Below are 16,814 nucleotides of genomic sequence, written 5' to 3' on the forward strand. Positions count from 1 at the left end.
CTTTAATTATGTACAAATGTGATTTCCAAAAACTCCAAGTACAAACACAAAAATCTAGCTTTAATGTCCTTAAAATTCTACTGACCCTCAAGTGTGGTCCTTGAATGTATTCTTGACACAAACATCTGCATAGATGAATCTAACATATCCCATTAATCTCACTCTGAAAATTTAAAGCTATTTCTTTTGTTTTGTTTTGTTTTTGTTTTTTGAGAGAGCATAAGCCGGGAAGGGGTAGAGAGAGGGGGACTGAGGATCCAAAGCAGGCTCTGTGCTGATAGCAGCAAGCCCAATGTGGAGCTTGAACCCACAAACCACGAGATCATGACCTGAGCCGAAGTTGGATGCTCAACCGACTGAGCCACCCAGACACTCCTAAAAAGCTATTTCAAGTCAAACAGCCAGGTCCAGGAAATATGCTTATACTTTAGACATTCAATTCTAATATTATCTCCTATGCCATATAAACTACCACTTATTTCCACAAGGAGATTCATTTTCTTAATTCAAACCTAAAATGTTATATTCTGATGGATGCAAAAATCCTCAACAAAATATTAGCAAAATGAATCCACTAATATATTTTTAAAAAATCATACACCACAATCAAGTAGAATTTGTTCCTGGGTTACAAAGGTAGTTCAATATTCAGGAAACAATCGACAATCAACATGATATGTCACATCAATAAAAGGAAGTATAAAAATCATGTGATCATTTCAATAGATGCAGAAAAAGCATTCGACAAAGTGCAACATCCATTCATGATAAAAAACCCTCTCTCAGGGAGGTCTAGAAAGAACATACGTCAATATAATAAAGTCCATATATGACAAACCCACAGCCAACATCATACTCAATGCTGAAAAACTGAGAGCTTTTCCCCTGAGATCAGGAACAAAACAAGAATGTGCTCGCTGAGCACTCTTACTCAACATAGTACTGGAAGTCCTAGCCACAGCACTCTGACAACACAAAGAAATAAAAAGCATGCAAATTGGTAAGGAAGAAGTAAAACTCTATTTGCAGAGGACATGATACTCTATAGAGAAAACCCAGAAGATTCCACCAAAAAACTACCAGAACTGATGAATGAATTCAATGAAGTCACAGGATACAAAGCCAACGTAGAGAACTCTGTTGCATTTCTACACACTAATAATGAAGCAGCAGACAGTCAAAGTTTAAAAAATCCCACTTCAACTGCATCAAAAACAATAATGTATGTACAAGTAAACTTAAACAAAGAGGCAAAAAAAAAAAAAAACCTGTACTCTGAAAACTATAAAACACGGATGAAAAAAATTCAAGACAACATAAAGAAATGGAAAGACATTCCATGCTCATGGGTTGGAGAAACAAATGTTAAAATGTCCAAACCAATCTACAGATTTGGCTACAGCCAAAGCAATCTACAGATTTAATGCAATCCCTATCAAAATACCAGTAGCATTTTTCACAGAACTAGAATCAATCCTATAATTTGTGTGGAACCACAAAAGACCCCCAGAAGCCAAAGAGACCTTGGAAAATAAATATGAAACTGGAGGTATTACAATTCCAGGTTTCAAGTTATATGACAAAGCAGTAGTAATTAAAACAGTAGAATACTGGCATAACTATACACAAATAAACCAATGGAACAGAACAGAAAACCCAGAAATTAAACCCACAATTATATGGTCAACTAATCTTCAACAAAAGAAGAATATCCAGTGGGAAAAACACAGTCTCATTAACAAATGGTGCTGGGAAAACTGGACAGCAACACACTGAAGAATGAAGCTGGACCACTTTCTTTCACCATCCACAAAAGTAAACTCAAAGCAGATGAAAGACCTAGATGTGAGACCTGAAACCATAAAAATCCTTGAAGAGAGTACAGGCAGTAATTTCTCTGACATCAGCCATAGCAACATCTTTCTAGATAGATGTCCTGAAGCAAGGGAAATAAAAGCAAAAATAAACAAGGGACTACATCAAAATAAAAAACCTTTTCCATAGCAAATGAAACAATCAGCAAACTGAAAGGCAGCCTACAGAATGGAATAAGATATTTGCAAATGATATTTCCAATAAAAGGTTAGTATCCAAAATACATAAAGAACTGATAGAACTCAATACCCAAAAAACAAATAATCCAATTAAAAAATGGGCATAAGATATGACTAGACATTACTCCAAAGATAACATACAGACTGTCAAGAGATACATGAAAAGATGCTCAACATCACTTATCATCAGGGAAATGCACCTCAAAATGACATAAGCTATCACCTCACACCCATCACAATGGCTAAAATCAAAAACACAAGAAACAACCAGTGTTGGCGAGGATGGAAAGAAAAAGGAACCTTCCTGCACCGTTGGTTGGCATGCAAACTGGTGCAGCCACTCTGGAAAAGAATGTGGAGGTTCCTCAAAAACTTAAAAACAGAACTACCCTATGATCCAATAATCACGCTCCTGGGTATGTACCCAGAAAATATGCAAACACTAATTCAAAGGGACACATGTACCCCTACATTTATTGTAGCATTATTGACACAAGCCAAACTACGGAAGCAGCCCAAGTGTCCATCAAGTGATGAATGGATAAAGAAGAGGTGGTGCATACCTACAGTGGAGTATTATTCAGCCATACAAAAGAGCGAAATCTTGCCATTTACAGCAACACGGACAGAGCCAGAGAGCATAATGCTAAGCGAAATAAATCAGAAAAAGACACCATATGATCTCACTCATATGTGGAATTCAAGAAACAAAACAGAAGAGCGAAGAAAAAAAGGAAGAAAGAGACAAACCACGAAACAGACGCAACTATAAAGAACAAACTGATGGTCACCAGAAGGGAAGTGGGTGGCAGGATAGGTGAAATAGGTGATGAGGATGAAAGAGTACACTTAGCCTGATAAAAAACAAATAAATGTTATTCCGACCTGACATTATCACGAAGCATTTCTAAAATATAAATTGTAAAAGCTCTTGTAATAAAGCAGGTCCTATATCCCTGTGTTATGAAAAAATACATTAACAGCTTGACCATTTACTAAAACAGCTTCTAAGATGTAACACACGATATGAAGGCTTTTCCTTTGCCAAAAAACAATAAATTTCTCACCTGCTGGAATCCATGTATACTTCATTTTTTCATGTCTTCATATGTCCTAGCACCACAGCCTCTAACACACATCATGTTCAGACAACACTTGCTGAATGAATAAATGGTATACAAATATACAAAGGAACTATCAAGAACTGTAAAACCTAATTTAAAAATCATTTCTCTGGAGTACCGGGGTGGCTCAGTTGGTTAAGTGTCCAACGCTTGACTTTGGCTCAGGTCGTGATCTCACTGTCACGAGACTGAGCCCTGTGTCTGGCTCCACACTGGGCATAGAGCCTACTTAAGAGTCTCTCTCCCACTCCCACATTCATACACACACGACGCACACGCACTGTTCTCAAAAAAGGGAGATGAAATAAAAATGATTTCTCTGAAACTGGGGGCACCCAAGCTAAACGCTCTATTCTGAACTATGTAGGCTTATCACAGATATTCCGTACATATAACTCACATTATTCTCATCTGTCTATGAACTAAAACTTCAGTCGAGGGCCTTGCAATGGACTTTTTTTCCACTAAACCAAAAAGCACATGCTTTTGGTGCTTGTGCACCAAAAACACAAGCAAGCACAGCTACAAAGTAAACGTCTCTCTCCAGCATCTCTCTCTCCCTCCAATGTAGCTCTATCTAAAATATCTCTAATACAGCTCTACCTAAATGAGAGCCGTCCCTAAAGTCATCACCTTGGGAGACCATGCCTTTATTCCACTACTGGAATTCATAAGCAACTGGTTATGAATTCTTTGATGAAATTATAGTTGTGAGAGTCTGAAGCGATCCAAAAAACGTACATACCGCTGCTATAAACATTTTTGAAAACTCTTCTGTAACAGTTTTCAGAATCAATTAAGATAAAAATGCCTTACTTTTAACTAAAACAGCATGGTTCAACATCATATCACATACTTTATTTATTACTTAGTGGCTTCAAATGACCTGTGACCATTCTAACCTTAAATGCACTCTGAAGATAATGAAGATCTGCCACGAATGAGGACACTGAAAATACTTTCCCAACATCTCCAAAGAAATAATCCAAGAACATTAACCAAAGGCAGCCTTACTGGGGGAAAAAAGTTCAGTCTACAGAAACTGCTTACTTAAAGAAACAACACTCGTGGAATGTATGCATTCAAATCCTATTTCTTTTAAAAGCCATGGTGTCTATAGGGACAGTTTCACCGTTTTCCATGACACTAACTGTATACATGCACCCATGTACCCATGATGCAACCGACTGTTCGGAATTTTAGGGAATGACATCAGTTCTCCTCAGTAGGTTTCATTCTTTGAAATGAAAAACTAGCAGGCACTATTTTGTAAGTTATGAACCACCTTTTCTCTCATAATAAAAAGGGTCTGAAAGAAGCAATGAACAAGAGTTAACTGCTCTGAGTCAGCCTCTTTGAGATTTTACTATAGAATAATTATATTCCTGGATTCACACAGTTAAAAGCAATTTCAAGTATATACCCACATAATCTCTTTTGTCTCCAAATAGTAAAAATATCTACTACCGGTAACTGAGAGCTAATTTCGAATTTATTGTATACTGTTTTCAGTAATCTCGGTGTTCATTTTACATAATCTATATCTTATGCCTATTTTGCATCAATTATACAGTTTAAAAAACATTTTAGGTCTATATTTGATTAATAAAACATTTTAAATTATTTAGCAATAATAATTTATATAAACTCCCACTATTCCACAATAATGAAAGACGACGGCTAGCACAAACAATCCACCCATCATTCATCTCATATATTTAATATAAGTATCAAATCTGTAGAGATTTCTTTTTAAAAAAAAATTTTTTTTTAATGTTCATTCATTTTTGAGAGAGACAGAGCATGAGAGAGGGAGGGGCGGAGAGAGGGAGACACAGAATCTGAAGCAGGCTCCAGGCTCTGAGCTGTCAGCACAGAGCCCGACACGGGGCTCGAACTCACCAAATGCGAGATCATGACCTGAGCCGAAGTCAGACACTTAACTGACTGAGCCACCCAGGCGCCCCAGAGATTTCCTTTCTAAATGTTTTACAGCAGCTACTATCGTTCATACTTTCTGGGCCTACAGCACCTGACCAGTGAGAAAAGGGATTCTATGGTCCACTACAGGCAAGCCAGACTAGAATTAAACACAGACTATAAATTTCTAAAGTGGGGACAATCAACAGTACATAAAGTTAGCACAAATACATACAAGTAATGAAACTATATAAAAGTAGTACACCACATTAATAAGAGAAACAAATTTCAATTTATTCTCCCTTTTTACTATTTCGCAAATAAGAAGTTAAAACTGGGGGCACCTCGGTGGCTCAGTGGGTTGAGCATCCAACTCTCGATTTCAGCTCAAGTATGATCCCAGGTCCTGGGATCGAGCCCCATGTCAGGCCCCATGCTAAGCATAGAGCCTGCTTAAGATTTTCTCTCTCCCTCAAAAGAAAAAAAGAAAAAAAAAGATTTTCTCTCTCCCTCTACCCCTTTTCCCTCTCACATGCACTCTCTCTTTAAAGCAAAAAATTAAAAACTAAAAAAAGGCTAAAGCTGGATATACATAACAAAACTTGGTATTCTTGTGTAAATGCATTAGGACTATTTTACTTTTTATCACTTAGAACAGTACTGTAATAAGATCAAATACAAAATTCTAATGGACTAAAATTAAAATTACAATGTGTTAGATATTTAACACTACCTAGAAGAAGTCAAGCTCATTTTTTTTAATGTTTTAGGAAATTATCTTACAGACTATTGTCTTAATATTCTGCACCATCAGAATGTATCAAGGCAAACCCATGCTAACTTCTACTAAAAATTACTAACGAATCCAGAAGGATAATCCTTTTATTTTTTTGAGAAATCATTCTAAAAACACATTTTGAGTACTTTTATCTAAAGAACAAAATCATTAAGGCTGATTCTGCGGTCTAAAGGACAAGTTATCAAAAACTCAGAGTTAAGACATTAGGATCATTGAGTTGCTGAAGGAAACACCACTAGGAAAGAAGTTTCCAATCTTCTCATATCCTCACAGGCCATCTTGAGGCTAAGACTTTGCCAATCACACAGGCATAGGCAACAGTGGTCAAGAGCAGTGTTCTGGGGTGACAAGAGACTTCACTGTCCGTGTGATTTAAGGTAGGATACAACCTCTCCATTCTCGTCTGTATAGTCAAGTCAGGATGCCAATATTTCCACATCTCCCAAAGGCTCAGCAAGGTGACATACATAAGGCACCAGGCCAGTGCCTGTCACAAATATCAAATCATGGCCCCATTCGATATACATGCTGACAGACACAGTAATGTAGACATGACATGGGCCGGTTTCCACATATACATACTTCCTAGCTCCGTCCACGGACAGCTCCTAGACACATGGACACTTCACAGTGGCAATGAGCTCACCTACTGCCCACAAAGCTCGTCTGGCTCAAAACACCATTCTTGTACCGAAAGGGATCAGGACTCCCTGGAAAAATGGTTGCTTCCAAGGCTGGGGGAGGGAAAATATGAGACGAGCACATCTTGTGGCGGCAGACAATAGAAAGAACGGGGGCTTGTTGAGAAAACACAGGAGCCATCTTGACAAGGTCCTACGGCCAAACTGGAAGAGACGAGCGGCAAAATAACAACAGTATTGGACTACAACCCACAGGGACGACAAACAAGCATGTAAATCCATGCCAACATATGTAAATAAAACCAGGGAGAAAGGGTCGTCCTTACAGGAGAATTCCAACTAATAAGCGTAAGAAAGGAAGAAACAGTGAATCACCGTTTAACAAACAGTAATGACTGCTGCAGACACGATCCATGGACACAAATTTTCAGACACTGAAACTAGCAGAGAAATGTTGAGGGGAAACAGGAGATCTATTAATTACAATGAAAAAAACGGTAACTTGACTGTGGAGAAGTCTAGCAGAAGTGGCCCTCTGGTTATAAGACATATCAACTCATTATCGACTCCCGGATATGATGCACTGAGAACTCAATGTGCTCTTCTTGCCAAGAATGCATACATAACCGGAGTCTGATCAGGAGAAGACACCCAACAAACCCAAGTTGAGGGACATTCTACAAAACCACCAAGAACTGTTAATCAGCTTTCCTCAGCAGTCCATAGACATAAAAGACAAGGAACAAGAGAGGAACTATCAACTGACGGAGACTAAGGAGCCATCACAAATAAATGTAAAGTGAGATGCTAGACCGGATCCTGGAACAGAAGAACGTCAGTGGGGAAACTGGCAGGAATCAAACAAGATGTGCAGTTTAGGTAACAGTACTGCACTAATGTTAACCTCGTAGTTTATTAATTCTAGCTTAATTATGTAAGATGTCAGTACTAGAGGAAACTGGGTCAAGGACATATGCAAACTGTCATATTACTACTTCTCTGTAAGTCTAAATTTATTTCAAAGTAGTTTTTTTAAAGTATTTGTATAATAATGTATCTATAGTTATCTAGACAACATATAAGAGTTATCATTTTGTTTTGCCTTAAAATCATTAAGTCATGCTAAAATATACTTTAACTGCTGAAGCTAAAATATGTATCTCTAAAGAATTCAGCCCTGAAAAACCTAACCAATAAAATACACTACAGATCCCATTACCTGTAATTTCATATCCATAAGCAGCTAGTTGTCCAGCCATATATTCTCCATCCGAATTATTATGAGAACAACCCCATGTTCGCATCCAAATTTTCTGTATGCCTGGAATAGTGCTATTAAACAATCAATAAAAAAAAAAAAGTAAGTCTCATTTAGGAATTTTTTTAGAACAAAATCACTCGATTTCTGGGCATATTATGCAAAAATACACTCACGGCAACCCATTTGCAATCTATTCATGAAACGCACCAACTTAATCCATAATCAACTGTTATACCAAAAGTCTAAAATCAAGGTAAAATAACCACAGAAACCTAAGTTATGACTCTCTCCATATAAATATTTCCCTTTTCTCTGCATTTTAAATTCAGTACTAAGGTACTATCACTAAGTTAAACTCCTAAAAAGGTACATACAAATAACAATAGCAAACAAAATGGTTCTAGCAAGAGAAGCAAATAAAGAAAAACTAAGGACATCACTCATTCACCGACTCCTATATAACAATTACAATCTTTATAACTTACAGATACAAATAACTGAATCAAAACAGAAAAACCATCACCATACAGCATAATTAAAAGTACTCCATATGTAAAAATAGTTATAAAAATGTAATATTTTTAGAAAGGGAAAAATAGTTCAACTCAGACTGCACTAATAATTTAAATTTAAATAGAAGTTACCTTAAAGACATATTCAGAGCAAATTCAATAAACTTTAGTCATTAAAATATGAGAAGTTTAAATTCACAGACTTTAAAAAGTATTACAAATAAAACCATCAAATGCATTAAAACTTTCAACAATTTACTATCTAAACAAATATAAGCATGTTAAAATTATACAACTGCATAATCCTTTCTGGCTAGGCTGTATTACAATTTCACAGAACTACAACAGACCTAATACGATAAATGACACAATAATTTTTTTGTGTCAATGCCTTTCGCTGATCCAGAAGTATTTGTAAATTTGCTAAGAAAATTCAAATACCCAAACCACCACTGTCTCATAAGAATTTCAAAATGCAGTAAAATGCCTCACTTGGAAGTAACACAAAATTACATACCAACTACAGAGATATCAAAGAGATCCTGGGGTGGCGGACACAGATATGGGGCAGGGGCAGCATTTCCTATATTTATGCCAAATACTGTCCTTGACCCAGTCTTCAAGAAACATGCCATCTGACATCTTTTTTTTTTTTAACCAATTACTTTGCTAAATTTAAAACCAAATAAAATATCTCCTCTCCAAAAGATTTTTAGAAACAGCAGCTATATATATATATGTATATACGTATATATATACGTATATATATACGTATATGTATATATACGTATATATATACGTATATATATATATACATATATATATATATACATATACATATATACACACACACACACTGATATATACCAGTATGTATCAGTAGCACCAGTTTCTTCCTTGGTAGGATACTGGATATAATCTCAAAACAAGAGCTTACCTATTGCTTGGTGGGCTGTTTTCATCTTGCAAATATTTTTGGGTGTTTCGCTTTCGCACCTTTGGAACAACATGCTTCCGTGAAAAATGCCTATCTTGTGGCTTTAAATCTTCCTGTGACACAATATCTTCTATGTCGTCCAGGAGAGAATCACAGGAGGCAGAAGGCATCTTTTCTATTACATACAAAAGTTATAAACGACAGAGGCATATGAGTCCCTCACAAATCTATTTCACATGTATCATCTACAAAATATTCTTGCTGATCTTGAATCTAATAGAGAGTTCAGATTTAACTTCAAGTTTACAGAAAATGCAAAAGATAAAAATATACAAGGAAACAATGAGACAAATCCTACTGATAATGGGACATCCCAAGGTTCAACTGGAACTATTTCTTCAACAAATCAGTCTCACAGAGAAAAAAACAGAAGAGAGACTATTCACAGTGAATGCATTAGAAGCATAACATCTACATGCAATTCATGCTCTTGACTCTATGTCACTTTGTCCAACCAGCTGTAAGATACTTTGGGGACAAATACGGACATCAGAACATGAAGTGGGTGTTAGATAATATTAGGATATTACTGTAAATCATTAGCTACAAAGTACTGATATAAAGTATTGTCCTCATGTTTAAAAATCTTATTTCTGACATCGTAAACGTGATTTTACTTTTTATTTATTATTTTTAAAAAATCTTTTTATGGAGCACCTGCATGGCTCAGTCAGTCAAGCGTCTGGGATCTCAGCTCAGGTCATGATCTCACAGTTCAATTCATGGGATTGAGCCCCATGTCAGATTCCCTGCTGACAGCGTGGAGCCTGCTTGGAATTTTCTCCCCCCCTCTCTCTCCACCCCTCCCGACTCGTGCATGCTCACTCTTTCTCTCTCAAAACAAAGTTTTTTAAAAATCTTTTTAGAGATTAATATTGAATATGTGGACGTTAAATATACCTATAATTTACTTTAAAACAATAAAAATAGGTTAAGACATACAGGAAAACCTTACATGTCTTAAATCTAAGACACATATATTGGTGTTCATTATCCTATTCTACTTTCCTGAATGTTCAAAATTTTTATCATTAAGACAAGAAAATGTGGACACAGCTTTCAGAAAGATAGAACAGATGTCCTCTTCCTTATCCATCCTACTAAGTACAATGAAAACTATGGGCATTATATATAAAATAAACATCAGAAGACTCTGAGAGGTAGAGAGAAGGCAGACTGACCAGGGACCCTGGAACCCAAGGAACAACACAATGGTGAGTTACTTGGGGTTTCTTTTGCCTCCTCTATCCCAGACTTGGAGCTGAAGAAGCCAGCAACCCAGAATTGCCAACAGATACAGACAACAAAAGCACCCCCAAAAAAAACCTGTTCTCTTTTCAAAGAACCAGAAAAGGGACAGTCTAGCAAGACAAAACTTTTAGACAACCATTCTACCCCATAAAACAAAACAAAACCCCACAAAACACAAAACTACAGTCCCACCTCCTAACTTCTACTTTTATGAGGCTGTAACGAGGCACCCCACCCCACCCCACCCGGGCAGAACCAGAGGAGGCCATGTAGGAACCCTGGACTTGCCAACCAGCTGACCAAACAGTAAGGAACCCCCACCCCACCACGTCAGTCAAGACCAAACTGATGTACAAGTTTATAGTTATATTCCTATCACAATCCAAGCAAGATGTTTTGTAGACATAGATAAGATTGCTGTAAAATTTATGTGGAATCGTTAAAAAAAAAAAAAAAGGTAACATATCTGAAACAATTGTGAAAAAAGAAGAGTGGGAGGAATTGAGCCACCCGATTTGAAGACTTATTATACAGCTAGAATAATCAAGACTGTACAGTGTTGGTGGGTGAGCAGAAGTATGAATCAACAGAACAGAACAGAGAACCGGAAAGAGACCCACACAAATATGCTCAAGCGACTTTTGACAAAAGTACAAAAGCAATTCAGTAAAAGAAAGATAACCTCTCCATTAGTGCTGGAGCAATGGGACATTTACAGACAAAAACTGAACCCCAATCTAAGTTTCACACCGTATACAAAAATTAATGCAAAATGTATCATGAACTTAAACGTAAAACGTAAAACTATAAACTTTTAGGAAAAACTGTAAGAGAAAATCTTCTAGACCTAGAGCTAGGTGAGGAATTCTTGGGCCAGATACCAAAAGCATGATCCATAAAAAGAAAACTTAATCAATCCAGACACCATCAAAATTTCAAACCTTTGCTCTGCAAAAGACCCGTTTAAGAGAGGATAAAAAGTCAAGTTACAAGGGCGCCTGGGTGGCTCAGTCAGTTAAGCGTCTGACTTTGGCTCAGGTCCTGATCTTATGGTTCATGAGTTTGAGTCCCACATCAGGCTTATAAACCCCTCCCCCACCCATTCATTCTCTCTCTCTCTCTCCTTCCCTCTCCCTCTCTCTCTGTCAAAATAAATAAACGTCAAAAAAAAAATGTTAAAGAAAAAGTCAAGCTACAGAGTGGGAGAAAATTTTTGCAAACCACCACTTATCTGACAAAGGACTGGAATCTAGAATTCAAAACACAGTTTTAAAAAATCCAATTGGAAAATGGATGAAAGACAAAGACATTTCACCAGAGAGGATATAAAGAAGGCAAGTGGCACACAGCATTACTAGCTGTCAGAGAAACAAACTCCAACCACAATAAGGTATCACTACACACCTATCAGAATGGTTAAAATAAAAAAAAAAAAACGGTGACAGCACTAAACCCTGACAAGGATGCAGAGAAACTGGACCACTCCTACAATCCTAGGGGGAATATAAAATAGCACAGTCACTCTGGAAAACAGCTCAGCATCTTCTTAAAAAACTAACCATGGAACTCCCATGTTACTTCTGAGGGTTTATCCAAGAGAAATAAAGACTTACATTTCCACAAAAACCTAAACCCAAATGCTTACGGCAACTGCTTTGTCAAAACCTGAAGACACCCACATGCCCTAAACCGCAGTACGGCTGCACCAGGGAATACTACTCAGCGATTAAAAAAAAAAAAAAAAAAAAGGAAAAGTACCACTGATACATACAACAGGCAGGACGAATCTCCAGGGAATCATGCTGCCGTGAATACAGCCGCTCCCGAAAGCTTACGGGCTCTATGGTTACATGTTTATAACATCCTTGAGCCTGAAATAACAAAATTACAGAAATGGGGAACACAACAGAGGTCACCAGGGATTGCGGAGAGGATGGGGCAGGAGAGAAGGGAAGGCCACTAGCCACGGTCAACAGGAGAGGTCCTTGGGGAGATGGAAACGTCCTCCGTCCTGACCATATCAATGTCCGTATCCCAGGTGTGACACTTACAGTTTTGCAAGACGTCACCACTGGGGAAACCTGGACCAGCCATACAGCATAGCCACACAACTTTTATTGCTGTAAGGAAATCTGTAACTATGTTAAAATACAATGATTAAGGGGGCAGAAAATCACCTGGAAAGAAAAAGGAATGTACACTCGAGTACATTTACTGACAGTGCGGCTGCTACTTCTACCACGTCCAGGCATGAAACAAGTGCTTCACGGGTCACCTCACTGACCACTCACAACTCGTGCTTCTGGTGGTGTTACCGCCCTCCCCTTAGACAGCCAGGAAGCACACGGAAGCTCGCTCACCCCAAGATCAACAACAATCCCAGGCCAACGAGCCCCAGCCCGTGGCCTGAGCAGCCCTCTGCTGCGGACTTCACGTAGCGATAACCACGGTGCCTCACCCGGGTCGCCCAAACCAGTGTCAGGATCCCGATACTCTCCGCTGCTCTCAGGCCCCTCCAAAGAATCTCCCTTCTCCCACCTGCCAGATCCCCATCTCTCCATGCACAGCTTTCAATTAACAGACCAGCTTTCCAGGCAGGATCTTTTTGTGCCCTTTACTGAAGTGCAGTCTTTACAACTGGGATGGATTATGCCCAGTAAGTCCAACCCCTGTTCAAAGCTCAGCCAATTTTACATCGTTAGTCTTAACAAAAGATCAGAAATAATCTAACCTCATACAGACCAGCTGAGTTACAGTTAACAAGGATAGGACATGGTCAAGGTGAGGCTGTCAATCACAGGCCTCCTCCTTCCCTAGACACAGGAATGGGGCCCGTGACCCAAGCCTGCAGAGTAACCCATCTTCCTGGCCACCATAACTGGTTCAGGTTTGGACATGACAAGCCCAGACCATGAGGATCATCAGGAGGACTTGTGTGCCAGAGCCAACAGAAGAGGTGGCTTCCCTTCCCACTGAAGTGGCCAAGCCGGGAGGACGTCAGCCTGCGGATGCCAGGGGCCATGCTGCCTGCCACAGGGCAGAAACGACCTAGGGAATGAAGCCTAACATGAGCTGGAGACAGAAAGAGCCACACTGACATCATCTGCGCGCCTGGTCCAAAGCCCTGCTCTGCTCTGCCCCGTCATGTGAGCCGGTCACTTTCCCTTTGTGGCTTAAATGAGTTTAAACTGGGTTTTCCGCTCTTGCAAACAAGAGCCCTGCCCGACTCAGCAAACTAAATAAGGAAAAATGAACCAGGTTAGTCTTTCTGAAATGGGTTCTATTTATTTGAAAGATCATCTACCAATGAAAAAATCGTTCTGTGCTCAAAAAAATTCAGGAAATTCTGCTTCCTTACAGATTGCCAGTACGCATTAGGGCAAAGACTGAAAAACTGCAGTGAAGAAACTAAAACTCATTTATCTTAGGAATTTTCTGAAAATTAATTTTCATAGATCTCCTCTTCATGAGGCTGAAGACGGCACCAAAACCAGAAGGCCTGAGTGAAGCAGGCCCTCAGATCCTCTCCCCCACTCTGCACACATGGAAAACTTCCTTCTTTTACAGGGAGATGGTCCATGGACTCTGCCCAGCAATCTGTTACTATGAATGAACAGCCCTTCCACTCTGACTTCCTCAAGCACAGAAGCCCAGCAGCGGCCGCTCTTCCGGCATCGTCACCGTCTCTCTACTCAGCCATTACTGCCTAGATACAAACATGCTGCTATTTCTCCCACCGAAAAAACAAAAACCTTATCTTGAACCCACCTCCTCCATGTACTACCTCACTCACATTTCTCTCCCTTAAAGAAACACTCCTCGTCCCTTGGCAATGATGTGGACGGAGCCAGAAAGTATTATACTAAGCGAAGCAAGTCAGCCCGAGAAAAGACAAATACCGTGTGATTTCACTCATCCGTGGAATTTAAGAAACAAAGCAAAAGGAAAGAAAAGAGATGAAGAGGCAAACCAAGAAACGGGTTCTTAATGCTAGGGAACACACTGATGGTTCCCGGAGGGCAGGCGGGTGGGGGACGGGTAAACAGGAGATGGGGAATAAGGAGAGCACATGTGCTGAGCACAGGGTATCGTATGCAAGTGTTGACTCACTCACTGTACACCTGAAACTAATCTTACACTGTATGTTAACTATCCTGGAATTAAAACAAAAACTTAACCAAAAAAAGAGGGGCACCTAGGTGGCTCAGTCAGTTAAGCGTCTGACTTAGGCTCAGGTCATGACCTTACTGCTCGGGAGTTCGAGCCCCTCGTTGGGCTCTGTGCTGACAGCTCGGGGCCTGGAGGGCGCTTCAGATTCCGTCTCAGTCTCTCTGCCCCTCCCCTGCTCATGCTCGCTCGCTCGCTCTCTCTCTCAAATATAAAACGTTAAAAAAATTTAAAAACTCAACAAAAAAAAGAAAGAAAAAGTCCTGCAAGTTCCAATTCAAGAGGATGACGTAGGAAGACTCTGAAACTCACCTCCTCCACAGAACACACGAAATTACGCCTATTAATAGAACAATTCCTCCTGAAGAACTGAGGGCTGACTGAGCAGCTACACAACAACCAAAGACAGAACAGCTAGAGACGGAGATACGGTGACAAAGGGAATGCCCACCCCCGACACCGTGCACTGCAGTGGGGAAGGACAGTACTGAGAAACCAGGAGATCCTTCTGTCCTTGGGCCCAGGAAAAAAACCCCACAGTTTAACAGAGCAACTAGCATATAAGAGAGGCAACGCCAGACCTCCGCCAAGCAGCAGAAGAGCTTCAGGAAAGCGCCAGGACAGAGGGACTGGAGAACGGAGAACGACACATTAATGCTCCCACCCCACCTAAAAAGCCTAGACTGGAACAGGTTCAGGCACCACGACAGGCAGGTCCAATTCTCCCAACAGCCTGTGCCTTCTGCCAGCCCAGGGTCTGCGAGCCCACACCAGCCCTAGAAGAAAAGCCGCGGTTTGAAAGGGTGGACCAAGTGTGGGAATGCTCTCTCCCTCTCCACGTCAAAACACCAGACCGTAGAAGGGTCTGGATGCCCTCAGAGGCAGATTCCAACACGGAAACTGAAGGGTCTGGATGGCGTAACCGGTGGGAGCAGTCATCACAGGGACTTTGTGACCTCAGCAAGCCCAGGACCCACAAGCCCACACCAGCCGTCCTAGGTTACTGAGGCAAAGAAAACAAGCTACAGTTCTGTGTTTTATGTGTGTTTTAACTTTTACTGGGTTTTTTTTTTAACTTTTTAAAATTTGTCTTGTTTTCTTTATATGTTTTTCTTTTTGGTTTTGTCCTTGTTCTCTTTTTTCTTTTCTCCTTTTATTATCTTTTCTTCTTTAAATTCTTTTCTCTTTAATCTTTCTTTAAAAAGCCATGGTTTTGGGGCACCTGGGTGGCTCAGTCGGTTAAGCATCTGACTTCGGCTCAGGTCTCGATCCTGCAGTTCGTGGGTTCAAGCCCCACGTCGGGCTCTGTGCTGACAACTCAGAGCCTGGAGCCTGCTTCGGATTCTGGGTCTCCCCCTCTCTCTCTGCCCTTCCTCTGCCTGTGTCCTCTCTCTCTCTCTCTCTCTCTCTCTCTCTTAAAAATAAACAAACATTTAAAAAATTTTTTAAAAAGCCATGGTTTAAAATTTTTAAGTTTATTAATTTATTTGGGGGAGAGAGAGAGACAGAGAGAGCAAGCATGCATATGAGTCGGGGAAGGACAGCAAGAGGGGGAGAGAGAATTCCAAGCAGGCTCCACACTGTTAGCACAGAGCCCAATGCAGGGCTCGAACTCACAAACCGTGAGACCATGACCTGAGCCAAGAACAAGAGTCAGACGCTCAACTGACTGCACCACCCAGGTGTCCCTAAAAAGCCACAGTTTAAAGGAGTAAAAGAGTACAGCTAAAGTTAAAAGAGTACAGTTAAAAGAGTAACTAAGCACATATGGACACAGCTCCAGCCAGCACAAGTCAGCAAGCATACCCAGTCTGCATAGGGTCTCCATACACAAGACCACTCTTTCAACTTTCGGAGAAATAACCATTTTGCCTAACCCATAGAAACAAACACAGAAAGTTAAGCAAAATGGAGAAACAGAAGAATATGTTCTAAAAGAATAAAAGAAAAGAAAAAGCCTCAGTAAAAGAATTAAATGCAACAGATTTAAGCAGTATGCCTGAAAACGAATTTAAAGCAATAATTGTAAAGGTCCTCAGTGGGCTGGAGAAAAGACTGGAAGAGCTCAGTGAGACCTTCAAGAAAGAG

The 16,814-nt window shown here is 39.8% G+C and overlaps 1 protein-coding gene across 6 annotated transcripts in view; it reads right to left on the bottom strand.

The window, feature by feature from the left end:
* The window catches only part of CDKAL1 (CDKAL1 threonylcarbamoyladenosine tRNA methylthiotransferase), a 705,817-nt gene that overhangs the window by 677,172 nt on the left and 11,831 nt on the right, over positions 1-16,814 (bottom strand). For 5 of the 6 annotated variants that reach the window (XM_078446595.2, XM_078446596.2, XM_078446590.2 and 2 more), the window contains 2 exons: positions 9,249-9,423; positions 7,758-7,870 (listed from right to left, as the gene is read on the bottom strand). In XM_078446595.2, the coding sequence (XP_078302721.2) occupies positions 7,758-7,870; positions 9,249-9,418 (283 nt within the window). In that variant the 5' untranslated portion in view covers positions 9,419-9,423. Of the gene's footprint in view, positions 1-7,757; positions 7,871-9,248; positions 9,424-12,330; positions 12,419-16,814 lie in introns of those variants that run through there. The other variant, XM_078446593.2, reaches the window with a different exon arrangement.

Source organism: Panthera onca, chromosome B2 (genome assembly GCF_046562875.1).
Source record: "Panthera onca isolate mPanOnc1 chromosome B2, mPanOnc1 haplotype 2, whole genome shotgun sequence".
NCBI lineage: Eukaryota > Metazoa > Chordata > Mammalia > Carnivora > Felidae > Panthera > Panthera onca.